Source organism: Salvelinus sp. IW2-2015, linkage group LG7, assembly GCF_002910315.2.
Source record: "Salvelinus sp. IW2-2015 linkage group LG7, ASM291031v2, whole genome shotgun sequence".
Taxonomy (NCBI): Eukaryota; Metazoa; Chordata; class Actinopteri; order Salmoniformes; family Salmonidae; genus Salvelinus; species Salvelinus sp. IW2-2015.
Genome location: NC_036847.1, coordinates 12,332,711 through 12,352,271, shown reverse-complemented (window position 1 = coordinate 12,352,271; position 19,561 = coordinate 12,332,711). Strand labels below are relative to the sequence as shown.

The 19,561-nt window shown below is 42.8% G+C and overlaps 1 protein-coding gene across 1 annotated transcript in view; it reads left to right on the top strand.

Moving 5' to 3' along the window:
* Positions 1 to 19,561, top strand: part of sycp2 (synaptonemal complex protein 2) — a 67,124-nt gene that overhangs the window by 5,858 nt on the left and 41,705 nt on the right. The window contains exons 12-22 of the mRNA XM_023991007.2: positions 45 to 149; positions 613 to 673; positions 954 to 1,099; positions 2,894 to 2,968; positions 5,094 to 5,195; positions 5,422 to 5,530; positions 6,385 to 6,515; positions 8,484 to 8,567; positions 11,064 to 11,130; positions 11,393 to 11,444; positions 11,582 to 11,664. Of these exons, the coding sequence (XP_023846775.1) occupies positions 45 to 149; positions 613 to 673; positions 954 to 1,099; positions 2,894 to 2,968; positions 5,094 to 5,195; positions 5,422 to 5,530; positions 6,385 to 6,515; positions 8,484 to 8,567; positions 11,064 to 11,130; positions 11,393 to 11,444; positions 11,582 to 11,664 (1,015 nt within the window). The remainder of the gene's footprint in view (positions 1 to 44; positions 150 to 612; positions 674 to 953; positions 1,100 to 2,893; positions 2,969 to 5,093; positions 5,196 to 5,421; positions 5,531 to 6,384; positions 6,516 to 8,483; positions 8,568 to 11,063; positions 11,131 to 11,392; positions 11,445 to 11,581; positions 11,665 to 19,561) is intronic.

The following is a 19,561-nucleotide window of genomic DNA, read 5'->3' as shown; positions in this document are numbered from 1 at the left end:
TGTTCAATTTGGCCGATTGAGTCAACTGTGATGTGTGCCCCCAGTTGCTGATGCCCTCTGATGAGAAACTGGAGGAGTTCTGGATCGACTTCAACCTGGGAAGTCAGAGCGTCTCCTTCTACTTCTCTCTCGCCGATGAGGATGCACAGGTACCGCTGACACTTGACATGACTGTGAACARTAAGGGGTGGTTTCCCGGACCTAGATTAAGCCTAGTCCTGGATTTTAAATCATTCTCAATGGAGAATCTCCATTAAAGTCCAGAGCTATGCTTCATCTGYATCCAGGAAACCACCCCTTACTGACCATCACCAAGGTTTATTTGACGTACAGTAATGCACAAAGTGAAATGAGTCCTAATCTGAATGTTGATCAAATCTCTTGCCATAGCCACATGGCTTACTTTTTCTATTTTGTATAATCTGTATAATATATGCATCAATTCTTCACTCTACCATTGGCAGCATTACATGCTATATTTGGAATTGACTTTCCCTCAGAGTCTAGAGTTCGTGTTAGGTGGATAGGATAGATTCAGAATTAGGGGGATCAGTGGTAGGACTGGTTACCCTTGCAGGTCAGCAAAACATTTGTATTGGAATTTTTCCACAGGAGGGTCAGTGGGACACAGCCTGTATCCCTGAGAATGAAGTCCACAGTTACACGGTCACAGGTAACCAAACGTATATGGACATACACTCACCTTTTCGCTCAGCCCACAAGTCAAAGCTAGCCGTATAATGCCCATCTAGTAGGGTGGAAAGAATGTGTTGCATAGAACAGATATGATTGTCTGCCATGGCGTCAACTCTATTCAATACATTTATATCTGCAAAGTTTCTGCACATTTCATATTACTAAAAACGCCCTGGTGTGTGTGCACTGAAAACACCCTTGTGTGTGTTCGGGAAAACACCCTGCTGTGTACTTTCACGTGTGTGCTCTCTGTCCAGAGGAGGGTAGGAGGAAGGTGCTGAAGCTAAAGCTGACAGAGCCGCTGTGTGTGAGCGGGGTGGAGGGCTCCTACCTCACCATCCACTTCAGCTCCTCCCTGGACATCATGCAGGCAGCCAGGAGCGTCTACGGAAACAAGAACAAAGTGGGTAGCGTTTATATCTACCGCAGTGTATTCATTAGTGCGCACCATAGGAAAACATTTTGCAACAAAGAACGTTTTCCAACACAAATGAAAGTTTCTTATTGGACAAGTTCAGGTATGTCCTTCTCCGGTTCGGCAGGTTTTGTTCTGTTTGGTTTCTAGTGAATACTACCCTGCTAACAGGAGACAAGATGGCCCCCAACTGAGAACTGTGGCCCTATGTAATGTCTCGCAGTAGAGGTGCAGGTCTAGGATCAGCCTGTCCATGTAATATTATTCTTTGTAAACTACAAGGCAAAACTGATCATAAGGCTGAGGCTTAAAGTGCATTCGGAAAGTATTCAGACCCTTTGACTTTTTCCACATTTTGTTATGTTACAGCTTTATTCTAAAATAGATCATTTGTAAAAGTTTTTTTCCATCACTCTACACACAATACCCCCTAATAACAAAGCAAAACATTTTTTGAAATTTTTGCAAATTTATTACAAATAAAAAAACTGAAATATCACATTTATGTAAGTATTCAGACCCTTTACTCAGTACTTTGTTGAAGCACCTTTGGCAGCGATTACAGCCTTGAGTCTTCTTGGGTATGACCCTACAAGCTTGGCACACCTGTATTTGGGGAGTTTTCCCCATTCTTTTCTGCAGATCCTCTCAAGCTCTGTCAGGTTGGATGGGGAGCGTCGTTGCACAGCTATTTTCAGGTCTCTCCAGAGATGTTTGATCCGGTTCAAGTCCAGGCTCTGGCTGGGCCACTCAAGGACATTCAAAGACTCCTGCGTTGTCTTGGTTGTGTGCTTAGGGCCTTTCTCCTGTTGGAAGGTGAACCTTCGCCCCAGTCTGAAGTCCTGAGCACTCTAGAGCAGGTTTTCATCAAGGATCTCTCTGTACTTTGCTCCGTTCATCTTTCCCTCGATCCTGACTAGTCTCCCAGTCCCTGCCGCTGAAAACATCCCCACAGCATGATGCTGCCACCGCCATGTTTCACCATAGGGATGGTGCCAGGTTTCCTCCAGACATGACTTTTGGCATTCAGGCCAAGGAGTTAAATATTGGTTTCATCAGACCAGAGGTGSCTTTTGGCAAATTCCAAGCAMGCTGTCATGTACCTTTTACTGGTGGAGTGCTGAATTGATAGTTGTCCTTCTGGAAGACTCTCCCATCTCCACAGAGGAACTCCAGAGGAACTTTGTCAGAGTGACCACCAAACTTCTTCCATTTAAGAATGATMMAGCCCACTGTGTTCTTGTGGACTTTCAATGCTGCAGCATTGTTTTGGTACTCTTCCCCAGATCTGTGCCTCGAATAAATCCTGTCTCGGAGCTCTATGGACAATTCCTTCGACCTCTTGGCTTGGTTTTTGCTCTGACATGTACTGTCGACTATGGGACCTTGTGTGCCTTTCCAAATCATGTCTAATCAATTGAATTTACCACAAAAGGTGGACTCCAATCAAGTTGTAGAAACATCTCAAGGATGGTGAATGGAAACAGGATGCACCTGAGCTCAATTTCGAGTCTCATAGCAAAGGGTCTGAATACTTAAGGAAATAGTGTCAGTTTTTTATTTTTAATAAATGTGAAAAAAAATCTAAAACAGTTTCCACTTCGTCGTTATGGGGTGTTGTCTGTAGATCGAAGAGGGAAAACGTATTTAATCCATTTTAGAATAAGGCTGTAACGTAACACAAAGTGGAAAAAGTCAAGGGATTTGAATACTTTCCAAATGGACTGCATATCTTGGGGGCGATATACTGATACAAAGGCCTGTTTCCTTGTTTCCTGTCAGTCGTTTGTGGGCAAGAGAAGAACCTCTGTCGTGAAGACCACAGTCAAGATTGTTATGGATGACAACTGCTCCCAGGTAAGCATTTGCATCCTGTGTCTACTCCCTGTTCATCTTACAATCAGACAGAAATTTTACAGTGGAAAAGCAAAAAAATCTGCGCTCTCGGATTGTAATGATAGTTCATACGGGGTTGTCCCCAAAAACTGTAAGATTGGCGCTGTCCTACCATGTGGACTGGCTGCGCCACTATGTAAACCCCCCCAAAAAAATTTTGTTACAAAAAATGAGTATATATATATATATATATATATATAGTACCAGTCAAACGTTAGTACACACCTACTCATTCAAGGGTTTTTCTTTATTTTTACTATTTTTTGCATTGTAGAATAATAGTGAAGACATCAAAACTATGAAATAACACATATGGAATCATGTAGTAACCAAAAAAGTGTGAAACAAATCAAAATATATTTTATATTTGAGATTTTTCCACTCTAGGCATTCTCTCAACCAGCTTCATGAGGTAGTCACCTGGAATGCATTTCAATTAGCTGGTGTGCCTTGTTAAAAGTTAATTTGCGTTTGAGCCAATCAGTTGTGTAGTGACAAGGTAGGGGTGGTGTACAGAGATAGCCCTATTTGATAATAGACCAAGTCCATATTATGGCAAGGACAGCTCAAGTAAGCAAAGAGAAACGACAGTCCATCATTACTTTAAGACATGAAGGTCAGTCAATCCAGATAATTTCAAGAACTTAGAACGTTTCTTCAAGTGCAGTCGCAAAAACCATCAAGCGCTATYATGAAACTGGCTCTCATGAAGACCGCCACTGGAAAGGAAGACCCAGAGTTACCTCTGCTGCAGAGAATAAGTTCATTAGAGTTACCGGCCTCAGAAATTGCAGGCCAAATAAATGCTTCAGAGTTCAAGTAACAGACACATCTCATCATCAACTGTTCAGAGGAGACTGTGTGAATCAGGCCTTCATGGTCAAATTGCTGCAAGAAAACCATTACTACAGGACACCAATAAGAAGAAGAAGAGACTTGCTTGGGCWAAGAAACACGAGCAATGGATATTAGACCGGTGAAAATCTGTCCTTTGGTCTGATGAGTCCAAATTTGAGATTTTTGGTTGTAACCGCCGTGTCTTTGTGAGACGTAAATTAGGTGAACGGATGATGTCCGCATGTGTGGTTCCCACCGTGAAGCATGGAGGTGTGATGGTGTGGGGGTYCTTTGCTGGTGACACTGTCAGTGATTTATTTAGAATTCAAGGCACACTTAACCAGCATGGCTACCACAGCATTCTGGAGCYATACGCCATCCCATCTGGTTGGCGCTTAGTGGGACTATCATTTGTTTTTCAACAGGACAATGACGCAACACAGCCTGTGTAAGGGCTATTTAACCAAGAAGGAGAGTGATGGAGTGCTGCATCAGATGACCTGGCCTCCACAATCACCTGACCTCAACCCAATTAAGATGGTTTGGGATGAGTTGGACCACAGAGTGAATGAAAAACAACCAACAAGTGCTCAGCATATGTGAGAAGTCCTTCAAGACTATTGGAAAAGCATTCCAGGTGAAGCTGGTTGAGAAAATGCCAAGAGTGTGCAAAGCTGTCATCAAATATATTTTGATTTCTTGAACACTTTTTTGGTTACTACATGATTCCATATGTGTTATTTCATAGTTTTGATGTCTTCACTATTATTCTACAATGTAGAAAATAGTAAAAAATTAACAAGTAGGTGTGTCCAAACTTTTGACTGGTGCTGTATATATTCTTTTACRTTGCTAAGCACCACAGCCTAATGGGGTATTTGTTTTAGCTCTAGATTGCAGGAAATAGCAGTTACAGGTGTTTAAAAACTACCTGGCCAGCCAGCCTTTCTAGAGAGAGCATTGCATTGTGGGTTTTGTATTCCACTTGAGCTTTGCGGATTTCCACAACAATTTTTGTGTTGCTCCCTAACTTATAACGGCGAAATGCAGAAACAAATCGCATATTTGCGTTATTTAACAATGTAAATCAGAGGAATTAGTGGTTTTGAGTGAGTTATTCCCTGAATATAAAACAGTATTGGTGTTCCAACAGACAGCAAATGTCTTCCAACCACCATGAATACCAATGTATTTGCATTGCCTGGGAAATGTTAGGAAGTGAGACTGACAGAATGTCATATCCAAACAGGCTCTTGTTCCCGAGAGTCAGATGTCCCCCGACGCTGACGTGGAGAGAGAGAGGGACAGTGTCCCCTGTCTGCTACCCCCTCGGCCCTCTGGACCCTTACAGGTGACTGATAACCACTGGGAAGTAACTAGCTAGTTATCTGAGTTAGCAAGAAATCATTGCTGGTGTGGAGTATTTAATGCCATGTAAAGCTTGGCACAGTGTACTGTAAGTGGACAAAGACTGCAGAACACCAGTTAGAATATCACACAAGCCACCAATGATATTTACTAACTGAGTATGGTCTTATAATGAAATGCACACATACACACACTGTTTGTTATCCCAGATGGTGACTCCAGCCAAGCGGAGGGTGTCTGAGTCCAGCACGTTCATCACCAGCAGCGGAGGAGGGAGGGGGACAGGAGCCAGCCCCTTTAGCGTTGTTATGGCAGCATGTGGGTACCCCCCACAAAAGTATGTAGACACTCCTTCAAATTAGTGGATTAGATTATTTCAGCCACACCCGTAGCTGACAGGTGTATAAAATCGAGCACACAGCCATGCTATCTTGGTGGATGCCAGGAGAATGCTACCTCCACGAATGCATTCTGCCAACTGTAAGGTTTGGTGGAGGAGGAATAWTGGTCTGSGGCTGTTTTTCATGGTTCGGGCTAGGCCCCTTAGTTCCAGTGAAGGGAAATCTTAACGCTACAGCATACAATGATATTCTAGACAATTCTGTGCTTCCAACTTTGTGGCAAAAGTTTGGGGAAGGCCCTTTCCTGTTTTAGCATGACAATGCCCCCCAGCACAAAGCAAGGTCCATACAGAAATGGTTTGTCAAGATTGGTTTGGAAGAACTTGACTGGCCTGCACAGAGCTCTGACCTCAACCCCATCGAACACCTTTGGTATGAATTGGAACGCCGACTGCGAGCTAGCCTAATTTCCCGACCTCACTAATGCTCTTGTGGCTGAATGGAAGCAAGTCCCAGCAGCAATYTTCCAACATCTAGTGGAAAGCCTTCCCAGAAGAGTGGAGGATGTTATAGCAGCAAAGGAGGACCAACTCCATATTAATGCCCATGATTTTGGAATGAGATGTTTGACGATAATATGTCCACATACTTTTGGCCTGTAGTGTATATCTGCCTCAACCTAAATAGAGTGGAATAGAGTACAATGGAACACTACTTTGTTATTTAGTTTTGTTGAAAGCGATTTGTCTTTTTGCTTTCTCTTTGTTGAATGGTGTGTGTGTCTGTGTGTTTTTAAATGTTGCTCTTCGATGGATTTCCCTCCTACTTTAGCCACTCCCGGAGGCAGCAGGCCCAAAGTGAAGCCGGCTCTGGAGCTGGTCAGGTCGTGTGAGAGGCAAGGCCAGTCGGACTTGGGGGAGCTGAGGACGGCCAAACCCTACTACAACAGCAGGAGGGAGCAGGTGCAGAAGGACTTACCATAGAAATGGAGTTACATTTACATTCATGCATTCATTACAGATATACAGTGCCTTAGGAAAGTATTCAGACCCCTTGACTTTTTCCACATTGTTACGTTACAGCCTTATTTTAAAATGGATTAATATATGTTTTTCCTCAGCAATCTACACACAATACCCCATAATGGCAAAGCAAAAACAGGCTTTTAGACATTTTAGGAGAAATACCTTATTTACATAAGTATTCAGACCCTTTGCTATGAGACTCGAAATTGAGCTCAGGTGCGTCCTGTTTCCATTGATCATTCTTTAGATGTGTTTACAGCTTGATTGGAGTCCATCTGTGGTAAATTCAATTGATTGGACATGATTTGGAAAGGCACACACCTGTCTATATAAGGTCCCACAGTTGACCAAGTCAACTCCATTCTCTATAGAGTTCGGAGACAGGATTGTGTCGAGGCACAGATCTGGGGAAGGGTACTAAAAAATATCTGTAGCATTGAAGGTTCCCAAGAACACAGTGGTCTCCATCATTCTTAAATGGAWGAAGTTTGGAACTAGCAAGACTCTTCGTAGAGCTGGCCGCCCGGTCAAACTGAGCAATCGGGGGAGAAGGGCCTTGGTCAGAGAGGTGACCAAGAAKCCGATGGTCACCCTGACAGAGCTCTAGAGTTCCTCTGTGGATATGGGAGAACCTTCCAGAAGGACAACCATCTCTGCAGCACTTTATGGTAGAGAGGCCAGACGGAAGCCACTCCTCAGTAAAAGGTACATGACATTCCGCTTGGAGTTTGCCAAAAGRACCAAAAGACTCTCAGACCATGGGAAACAAGATTTTCTGGTCTGATGAAACCAAGATTGAACTCTTTGGCTTGAATGCCAAGCGTCACATCCCTACGTTGAAACCTTGCACCATCCCTACGGTGAATCGTGGTGGCAGCATCATGCTGTGAGGATGTTTTTCAGCAGCATGGACTGGGAGACTTGTCAGGATCGAGGCAAAGATGAACAGAGCAAAGTACGAAGAGATCCTTGATAATCTGCTCCAGATTGCTCAGGACCTCAGACTGGGGCGAAGGTTCACCTTCCAACAGGACAACAACCCTAAGCATACAGCCAAGACATCGCAGGAGGGGCTTTGGGACAAGTCTCTGAATGTCCTTGAGTGGCCCAGCCAGAGCCTGCTGATCGAGCATCTCTGGAGCGACCTGAAAATAGCCTTGTAGCAATGCTCCCCATCCAACCTGACAGAGCTTGAGAGGATCCGCAAACAGCAATGGGAGAAACTCCCCAACGACAGGTGTGCCAAGCTTGTAGGGTCATTCCCAAGAAGACTCAAGGCTGTAATCGCTGCCAAAGGTAATGCAACAAAGTGCTGAGTAAAAGGTTTGAATACTTATGTAAATGTGATATTTCATATTTTTACTTTGTCATTATGGGGTATTTTGTGTAGATTGATGTGGAAAAATAACAATTTAATCAATTTTATAAGGCTGTAACGTAACAAAATGTGGAAAAAGTCAAGGGGTCTGAATACTTTCCGAATGCACTGTATGCTTTTTATTTAATTGTATTTACTGTACTACTCAGTAGTGGCCCAATCCTAACTGGAGATGTGTGTAACTATTTTGTGTAACTGACAGTCAATCTCTCACTGTCAATGGGAGATTTGAGTGAAAATTACAGATGCACTTTGTCATTACATAGATACTGCAATTCTCATTTCGGGACTAACCCTAACACATCGATACCAATGGGGAGACTAAGTGAAAATTCTACTTAAATTTAAGCAAGGATTTGTCCCTTAGAGTAATGTACTTGAGACTAGATGGAAGCTAAACCCTCCTGTAGCATAGGCAGCAGCACTGAGGGGGAAGTCCTAACTTCAACGCCAGTTGAAATATCTCTCGTATATGACAGAGTGGAAGTTAGGATTTGCTCCTTAGAGTTACTTATTTTTTTCCCCAGATGGATGCGGTGGTTGCTCTATCACAGAGCAAAGCTACCAAGCAGGACACCAGAGCTGGACCTGTGGCAGAGAAATACCGCAGGGTTGGTCTGGTTTTTCTCCTAACTGATAGTTGTGGTAGTACAACGGATAGCAGTTTTTCATTTATAATCGTACTAGTAGCTGTAGCAATAGTAGTAGTAAGTAAGTTCTAGGTAGCCTTCTCTGTGCCAGAAAGGCTCCTGTCCTCTGGGCCAATCTCCTGTTTCTGTAGCGRGCATCAGCTTTATGTACAAGTACACCGCCTGGACAGTACGCTCCTAATAGTAGTGACATTGCGCTATTCCAACAATAATAATATTGGAGTAATTATTAGTTAGCCGGCAATAACCGGCTTTTGGCCCCCAAAAAATAAATGAAAAGCCGACAAATAGAACTGTTGCCGGCCAAAATGACTGGGAGGAAGAAAATCCCATTGCAAAATAATGCTTTTTATTCATTAATGGAAATCGATACACCGTGATCCATTGGATGCTAAAGAAATGAGCGCATGGAAGTCATAGCCTATAGACCAATGGAGCATTAGTTCTGTAACTTTAATTGCTCTTTCATACTGAGGATTGGTGATTATCAAAAGGGAGATTGTTGGATTTRTTTTTCAAATAGATTACGGTGAGAGACTATAGATTTAATATATTATAATTTGCCTCACAACTGGCGCAGCGGTCTAAGGCACTGCATTGCAGTGCTTGAGGCGTCACTACAGCCCTGGGTTCGATCCCAGGCTGTGTCACAACTGGCCGTGACCGGTAGTCCCGTAGGGCTGCGCGCAGCGTCATTAGGGGAAGGTTTAGCAGGGGGGGGGCTTTACCTGGTTCATCGTGCTCTAGTGACTCCTTGTGGRGGGCTGTGCGCCTTCAGGCTGACCTCGGTAGTCAGTTGAACGGTGTTTCCTCATTGGTGCGGCTGGCTTCTGTGTTAAGCMGGCGGGTGTTAAGAAGCGCAGTTTGGCGGGTCATGTTTCGGAGGACGCATGACTCGACCATCGCCTCTCCCGAGCTCGTTGGGGAGTTGCAGCGATAAGACCAGATCGCAATTGGATATCACAAAATTGGGGAGAAAAGGGGGTAAAATGCCCCCCCAAAATATACTATGTATATATAATTTTTTTTATATTCTCATTTGCAGTGGATGTAAAAAATAAAATACTAAATCCTACACTTCTATGCGTGCTCAGGCGCTTGCGCTCCCTCGAAATAATCAGGACAGAGAAACAAGACACATGCTCATTGCTTACATGGAGCACTCCAAACAAACAAAAAACAAATCTCGTAAATTATGGTTATGAAATAAACTAAAACGTCTTTCTCACAAGTGTAGCAGGTTGTGAACTCTGCAAACAACGTTTCCACTCAGAGAATGAGAACGATACATGACTGTAATTAATATATGCACTAACAGAAATGTATATAACCAAATGATGGGTACATTTACTACTGGTGACATGTAATGGGGAATTGATATCTAAGGGTAAGCGATTCACACAATGAAACAATGAATGCGCAAGAATTGGCGGAAGACAGCTGAGCCATTCTGGAGAYACTTGCCACCCCTTCTTGTCTTAACATTTTAAATTCTACTCAAGAAAAATTATACTCACACCCCCCTCTAAGTTTAACAGAGATTTGCATCTCTCACATATGGAACRGCTATCAGGTGCGCTGTTTTCCCGCAAATTGCATTTATTGGCTGCTTCCTTACTTGTTCTGTTAAGATGCATTATCACAGGGGGCCTCCCGGGTGGCGCAGTGGTCTAGAGCACTGCATCGCAGTGCTAGCTGCGCCACTTGAGTCTCTGGGTTCGCGCCCAGGCTCTGTCGCAGCCTGCCGCGACCAGGGAGGTCCGTGGGGCGACGCACAATTGGCATAGCGTCGTCCGGGTTAGGGAGGGTTTGGCCGGTAGGGATATCCTTGTCTCATCGCGCTCCAGCGACTCCTGTGGCGGGCCGGGCGCAGTGCGCGCTAACCGAGGGGGGCYGGTGCACGGTGTTTCCTCCGACACATTGGTGCAGCTGGCTTCCGGGTTGGAGGCGCGCTGTGTTAAGAAGCAGTGCGGCTTGGTTGGGTTGTGCTTCGGAGGACGCATGGCTTTCGACCTTCGTCTCTCCCGAGCCCGTACGGGAGTTGTAGCGATGAGACAAGATAGTAATTACTAGCGATTGGATACCACGAAAATTGGGGAGAAAAGGGGATAACATTTTTAAAAAGGAGAAYAAAAGGGGGAAAAAATATGCATTATCATCATCTAAATCAGATTTGTCATGCTGAGCACCGTGGGTGGACGCCATAATGAGTTATGCACCCAATGCATATGGGTTCAGTAAATTCCTCAAATGGCCGGTAAATTAAAATCTTCCCGTTCAAGTTGTCCGGTGCCACATTTCCCTAACGAAAACCCTGATATATAGCTATGGTTGTAGTAGTAGCATATGTAGTGGTAATTATATAGTCTATCATTATTAGTTGTAGCTGACTAACAAGGAGCAGTAGCAGGAGGTAGTAGCAGTAGTTTAATTATTGTACCGGTACTCGTCTTGCAGCACATCCCAGTGGACAAAGTGGTGGAGATGGTCCAAACTGACCAGGGGGAGGAAGAGAAGCTTCTTGGTACAGTTCCTTCACACTTTATATACTGTATACAATGACTGTGATATCTGGTTGTCCTAACTCAATTGAATGCACTGACTATTTAGTCACTATAGATACGTGTCTGCTTAATGACATGTAATTTAAAAACAAATGTAGATTGGTTGTGACAGTCACTTGGGCATTCACATTTTCTCTGTAATACATCTCCCATAAATGTAACATAAATGTAATGACTGTAAACACACCGTTTATTTCCCTTTACCCTCATTCCATCTAACAGACAGCAGCATTGTCCCTGACTCCCAGCCTACCATGAAAACAGAGAGAACTATGTAAGTACATGGTCTGTCATTCAAATTACAATTGATTTAAAATCTGATTTTGAATCAGACATGTTTACTCATGGAGGAGCTTTTAGACCGTGTGTGTGTGTGTGTGTGTGTGTGTGTGTGTGTGTGTGTGCGTACAGATTCTCCCACTGGAGGAAAGTGTCTGTATCTGAGATGCTGCTGCCGGTACAGAGATGCTTCCAGAAGGCACTGCCCAAACCAGGTAATCTTCCCCAAGAACTTCCTCCTCCCAATCCCCTACAGTATCCTACAGTTATTTTCACAACATGTACAGGACCTATTTAGTTTAAAAAAAAAAGAGTTACTTTTAGAATTATAAAAATGTTGGTAGGAATACAGTATGTAACTGAATTTAGATTTATGAGCATTTATGAGTAGGTAGTTAAAAGCTTTAGTAATCGCCTTACTAAATCCACACTCATCAAAAGACTCATAACAGCTGCTGCTATTACTGAAATGTCTCATGAGAACCATGCATGCACAGTGTCTCCAATAGACCTTATTCACGCTGCGGCCATTGTTGATTGACCGACCATGTTCAGCTTTTGCGGTGGTGTTCAAATGTAGGCRAAGTRGTTTTTGTTCTTCTTAAAATGATCACAAGTATTGCATCGTACGTAGGCTACATCTTTGAAAACAGAAGTCTWCTTAACCATTTTTTTTWWAAACCCAAAATGGATTTCTGTTTTTTCATTGAAAAGTGTTTATTGTTCTCTTGGTCTTCGTCAGAGCTTTTAAACTAAATTAAAATATATATATATTTCTGCATGTGTCAGCACAGGGGACTCTGGATGTGGCTGCGTTATTGATGTCATGTTAATCAGGTCTTTTGATTTGAACTAGGGCTGGGCGATATAGCCCAAATATATTACAGTATTTAATGTTTTTTAATAATAAAAGTTACATATTTGCTTTATCAAATCAAATAAATTTTATTGGRCACATACACGTGTTTAGCAGATGTTATTGCGAGTGTAGCGAYATGCTTGTGCTTCTAGCTCCAAAGTGCAGTAATATCTAACAATTACACAACATATACCTAATACACACAAATCTAGTACAGGAGTGGAATTAAGAATATAAAAATATATGGACGAGCAATGTTAGAGCGGCATAGAATAAGATACAGTAGAATAGTATACAGCAGTGGCGTGCCGTGGGCCTGGGGCCTAGGCCTTCAGTGAGGTACTACACAGTCCCACCCGAATTAATCCACCTCTTATTACCATCATTATGCCATGGCTCTAGACACTATACATTTAGACAGAAACGCAGTATAACCAGGCGTTGCGTCACCTTGAAATTGACAAATTGACATTTTTGGGTAAACAGTGTTTAACAGACAACTCAAGTTTGCAAAGCCAGTGTGGCTCCAAACACCAAATCGATCACTTGCAAATAATAGGCATTCCCAGCAGTACAGTTTGCAGTGCTTCTCGGAGCCTGTGAGCAATTCGAAGGCTCGTAGTGAAACTTTGAAAGTGGCGAGCGAACGAACCCCTTTCCGCCTGTGACAGGCTTGTGGCGTCGGGCGATCTCTTCTACAATGTCTAACTTTTCTTGAAAAGTTCGTCTTGAGAATGGCGTATAAATTATATCCTCGACCAAATCGATATCTTCCTCCTTCCGCCATTGTGGGTTGAAAAAACAGCTTAGTAGAACGCGAATTAATTCGTTTATCAAATTCAGTTTCCTAGATCTGCATAGACCTGCCCATAGGACCTGCCTCTCAATATTGGTAATCCAATCAAAAGACGTGGACGCACTACGCCTGCTAGCTGGCTCCTGTGTAACACTGGAGCCAGCCAGCAGGCGTACAATAGCCAACTCTAAAGCTGATTGGTTGACACAAAATTTAATTTCCATTCACTTTAAGCTACAAGCGCCCGCACTGTTGATTCTGAAGGCCTGAGGGCAGATTTTAGACCCCTGCAACACATGATGGCTGAATATGATTGGATAAAAGATCTAACATAAAGACCAGCCCTCCAAATCTCAACCTGGGCTGGAAGCAGTGCACCAAGAGGAAGCTATGAAATGAAGAGTATAACTCTTACTCTGGGGAATAATTTAATACATATTTGTGGAAAATATATTTAAAAAATATATATATTCTGATGATGTTTAGCCAGCAGCAGAAGGCCTTGCAGGCCCTGACGGCCCACCAACTGTATAGCATAATGAGTACTATGAAGATGAATGGTAATGGATAAGGGTAATGCAAGATATGTAAACATTATTAAAGTGACTAGTGTTCCATTTATTAAAGTGGCCAGTGATTTCAAGTCTATGTATATAGGCAGCAGCCTCTATGTGCTGGTGATGGCTATTTAACATTCTAATGGCCTTGAGATAGAGACTGAAAAACAGCTTCTCGGTCCAGCTTTGATGCATCTGTACTGACCTCACCTTCTGGTTGATAGCAGGGTGAACAGGCAGTGGCTCAGGTGGTTGTTGTCCTTGATGATCTTTCTGGCCTTCCTGTGACATTGGGTGCTGTTGGTGACCTGAGYGGCAGGTAGTTTGCCCCCAGTGATGCGTTGGGCAGACCGCACCACCCTCTGGATTGCGGCTGGTGCAGTTGCCGTACCAAGCGGTGATACAGCCTGACAGGATAGTCTCGATTGTGCATCTGTAAAAGTTTGAGGGTTTTAGGTGACAAGCCAAATTTCTTCAGCCTCCTGAGGTTGAAGAGGCGCTGTTATGCCTTCTTCACCATACTGTCTGTGAGTGGACCGTTTCAGTTTGTCAGTGATGTGTATGCCGAGGAACTTGGAGCATTCCACTTTCTGCACTGTAGTCTCGTCGATGTGGATAGGGAGGTGCTCCCTCTGCTGTTTCCTGAAGTCCACAATCATCTCCTTTGTTGACGTTGAGTGAGAGTTTATTTTCCTAGCACCACACTCACAGAGCCCTCACCTCCTCCCTGTAGGCTGTCTCGTCATTGTTGGTAATCAATTCTACTACTGTTGTGTCATCTGCAAACTTGATGATTTGAGTTGGAGGTGTGCTTGGCCACATAGGTCATGGGTGAACAGGGACTACAGGAGGGGACTGAGCACGCACTCAGCGAAGTGGAGGTGTAGTTTCCTACCTTCACCACCTACCTTCACCACCTGGACTTCGCGTCAGGAAGTCCAAGACCCAGTTGCATAGGGCGAGGTTCAGACCCAGGGCCTTGACCTTAATGATGAGCTTGGAGGGTACTATGGTGTTGAACGCTGAGCTATAGTCAATGAACAGCATTCTTACATATGTATTCCTCTTGTCTAGATGGGATAGGGCAGTGTGATGGCGATTGCATCGTCTGTGGATCTATTGGGGCAGTAAGCAAATTGAAGTGGGTCTAGGGTGACAGTAAGGTAGAGGTGATATGATCCTTGACTAGTCTCTCAAAGTACTTCATGATGACAAAAGTGAGTGCTACGCGGCGATAGTCATTTAGTTCAGTGACCTTTGCTTTCTTGGGTACAGGAACATCTTGAAGCATGTGGGGACAGCAGACTGGGATAGGGAGAGATTGAATATGTCTGAGGCAGCTAGGGATGCCGTCTGGGCCGTTAGCCTGGTGAGGGTTAACGCACTTAAATGTCTTACTCACGTCGGCCACGGAGAAGGCGAGCCCACAGTCCTTGGTAGTGTGCCGCGTCGGTGGCACTATGTTATCCTCAAAGCGGGCAAAGAAGGTGTTTAGCTTGTCTGGAAGCAAGACTTGTGTCCGCGGCTAGTTTTCCTTTTGTTTTCCTTTTGTAGTCCATGATTGTCTGTAGACCCTGCCACATACGTCTCGTGTCTGAGCTGTTGAATTGCGACTCCACTTTGTCTCTATACTGATGTTTTGCCTGTTTGATTGCCTTGCGGAGGGAATAACTACACTGTTTGTATTCTGCCATATTCCCAGTCACCTTTCCATGGTTAAATGTGGTGGTTCACGCTTTTAGTTTTGCACAAATGCTGCCATCTATCCACGGTTTCTGGTAAGGGTAGGTTTTAATAGTCACAGTGGGTACAACCTCTCCTATACACTTCCTGATAAACTCAGTCACCAAATCAGTGTATTCGTCAATGTTATTCTCGGAAGCTACCCGGGAACATATCCTAGTCCGTGTGATCAAAACAATCTTGAAGCGTGGATTCCGATTGGTTAGACCAGCGTTGAATAGTCCTTAGCACGGGTACTTCCTGTTTYATTTTCTGCCTATAGGAAGGGAGGAGCAAAATGGAGTCGTGGTCAGATTTGCCGAAAGGAGGGCTGGGGAGGGCTTTATAGGCATCCTGGAAGTTGGAGTAACAGTGGTCAAGTGTTTTGGCAGCGAGAGTACTACAGTCGATATGTTGATAGAACTATGGCATCCCTTTTCTCAAATGTGCTTTGTTTAAATCCCCAGCTACAATAAATGCAGCCTCAGGATATGTTGTTTCCAGTTTGCATAAAGTCCAGTGGAGTTCTTTGAGGGCTGTCGTGGTATCAGCTTGAGGGGGGATATACACGGCTGTAACTATAACCGAAGAGAATTCTCTTGGGATATAATACGGTCGGCATTTGATTGTGAGGTATTCTAGATTGGGTGAACAAAAGTACTTGAGTTCCTGTATGTTATCACAATTACACCATGAGTCGTTAATCATGAAACATGATCGTTAATCATGAAACATGTGTTACCGCTGCTCTGATATCCAATAGTTATTTCTGTATGTAATAACAAAAACATTTCTGGTCTAACAATGTAAAAAAGAATGCATAAAAATGAGTAGTGCGTGACCCTAGGGTGGTAACACATACATTCTAAGTGATTTCAATGGGTCTTTCTCCATTCTGATTGTTTTATACTGTTCAATTCAACATCAAGCCCCCCGAAAATGCAGCATTTATAKATTTCTGCATTTCCTGCACTCATTTGAGATCATTTCCACACTGCCACGTAGGGTTGCACAATATGGGCAAACAATCTAGGCCTTATTTTTAACCAAATGTTGCAATTTGACTTGCGATTTAGAGCCTACACCATCACTGGTATTATCAGGCTGTATAGCTAATTATGTTTGTTCTGACTCAGTTAGTTGGCTTGCTAGCTAATAAAAGTACTAACGATTAGAATTAGTGGCTAATAAGATTTAGGCTCAACTTTCTCAGAAAAAACAACCTAGCTGTTTGCAGATGTAAGAAACACAAACAAATAGTGTAGGGTTGTCCCCGACTAAAATTAATCTTGATCAACCAAGAGTCATCTGTTCTTTCAACCAATCGATTGGTCAACATTTTTAAACTTGTATTTTTCCATATATTGACACATCCTGTGTGTTTTAATTTCTGACTGAAAAGTTCTATTACCGAAATCCCTTATTTATATATAGGAAAAACATTCCCTATATATACATGGATCGCATGCACGTGACCAAAGACCTATTCGCACAGAACTAGTATTACTAGAGAACGTTTTATGTAATTATTACTCCAGAATGTCCAACGATTCAGACAGGATTCGTTTTTTCCCAAACTGCCCCCTGTAATTTTTCCCCCCAATAAATTGACAGTTATGACGGAAGCTTTTTATTCTAGGCGTGAAGATACTGTATTTCAACATGTCCAGGTGATAGAGCCACATTGATAACTCGAGCTTGGTTCCCAAGTTTCTAAACCATACAAAACCATCTTTCCTATAGTGTCGCCATAATATTTGAATTGAGGAAGTGTGGAGGATATTTTAGCGATCCACAGTACGTCCTAATTTCTCACGCAGACTTCAGATGTGAGCTGAACAGTGCAATTGCACTTGAGATGCATTTTAAGGCTATGGATGAGAAAGTTTACTTATTATTTCCAAACGTTTAGGTCAGTTGTATGCTTCTTTGCGATCTATTAACTTCTAACGAGTCAGAAACCCGGATCCGGGAGCACCCCCCACCCCCCACCAGTAAAAAAGCTGAATAGCATAGCTAGCATAGCGTCACAAGTAAATAGTAGCATCTAAATATCATTCAATCACAAGTCAAAGGAATACCGGAGATATAGATCCACTTCTTGTGAATCCAGCAACTCATTTCTGATATTTTATAATGTTTTTACAGGAAGACACAATATGTAAATCTATTAGCTAACCACGTTAGCAAAAGACACCATTTTTCTTTGTCCACCATTTTTTCTCTCCACCAGTAGCTATCACCAATTCGGCCAAATAAAGATATTGATAGCCACAACAAAAGAAAACCTCATCAGAAAGTCTGATAACAATTTATTGTATAGGATAGTTTTTGTTAGAAAAATGTGCATATTCAGGTAGAAATCATAGTTTACAATTGCACCCACCATCACAACTCGACTAGAATAAATACAGAGAGCAACGTGTATTACCAATTTACTCATCATAAAACATTTCATAAAATAGACAAAGCATAGCAATGGAAAGACACAGATCTTGTGAATTCAGACAAATTCAGATTTTAAGACAGCGAAACACAATAAATCGTATATTAGCATACCACATGTGCAACGTTACCCCAGCATGAATCAAAGGCAAGGGGAGCGATAACGTTATGATCACCAAAATATAAATTTTTTCACTAACCTTCTCAGAATTCTTCCGATGACACTCCTGTACATCATATATACAAAATCATATAGAGTTTGTTCGAAAATGTGCATATTTAGCCACAAAAAAACGTGGTTATACAATGAGATACTAGCAAAACTGCCCTGAAAATGTCGGGCGCTATATTGAGAGTGACCTAGTAACGATAGCTAATCAATAACTTGACAAAAAAATACAGGGTGACAGGAATCGAAAGACAAATTAGTTCTTAATGCAATCGCTGACTTACATTTAAAAATTATCCTACTGTGCAATACCGGGTCCGCCAAGCGAAGCTACACATAACAAAATGGCGACATATGCGTTTAAAATTTCAACAGAAAGCGATTTATCATCATAAATGTTCTTACTGTGAGCTGTCTCCCATCAGTATCTTGGGCAATGTATCCTTTCTTGGGTCTAATCTTCTTTTGGTCGAAAGCTGTCTCTTGTCCGTCGAAATGCCACTAACGTTCGACCGGGACCCCGAAACGTGCCGGTGCTTCAATTGCAACAAAGCAATGCCTCAAAATCGTACTAACGGATATAAATTGCTATAACGTAAATATGACCTAAAGAGCATGACGGCATATATAAGTGGCTAAACCAACGCTTGGAAAGAGAGAGAGTCCGACGTCCATCTTGCGTGAGGCGCAGCAGGAAAGAACGGTACATCCGGTCTTTTCTGTTTTATACTGGCCCTGATTGCGCAATCGATTCCATTCAATTGTCACCTCTTACTGACATCTAGAGGAAGCATGGGCAGTGTTTGTATCCTCATAGGATTTACAGGGACTTTAAAACTGACCTGGGACCGAGAGCGCAAAATGTCTGAAATCTCCTCCCATATCAGGAAGGTGCTGTAGAATGAGTTCTGTTTCACTGCAGACATAATCAAACGCTATAGAAACTAGTGTTTTCTATCCAATAATAACATATATGCATATTGTACGAGCAAGAATTGAGTATGAGGCAGTTTAATTTGGAGACGATAAATCTAATGTTGAAACAGCACCCGCCTATATTGAGAAAAAGTTAACAGCAAGGGTTGCATTAAATAGGCTCAATATTTTTTACTGATGCATTTGGCAATATTCAACATACACACAAAACATATAAACAAAATCATTCACTGTGAAAGTTGATAAGCTATATATGAATGGCCTACATGTAGCCTATGCGCAGCACTAGTTCAATTTATCAAATCAGTTATTGGTTTCTTGCGCAAACCGCGAGCAACACCTGACGTACTCAGACATTTCTCTCAAAACACAGGGATGTCGATTCACACTAGACTAGTATTATCAGAGGACCTTGGAGTTAGCCCAAAAAAACTGTAGGTTTTTCGGCTGGAATTGTTACTCTCCTGCCATGTAAAAATGACTGACATGGCAGACTCGGACAGGACTTAAATGACAGATGTGGTGTTTTGTGCTTGTGCACATAATTACATTACCCAACCTCCCCCAGTAAAACTAATCCTGTCTGAATAGGGCACAATAGGGCCTGACCTATAGCGTATCATAATCA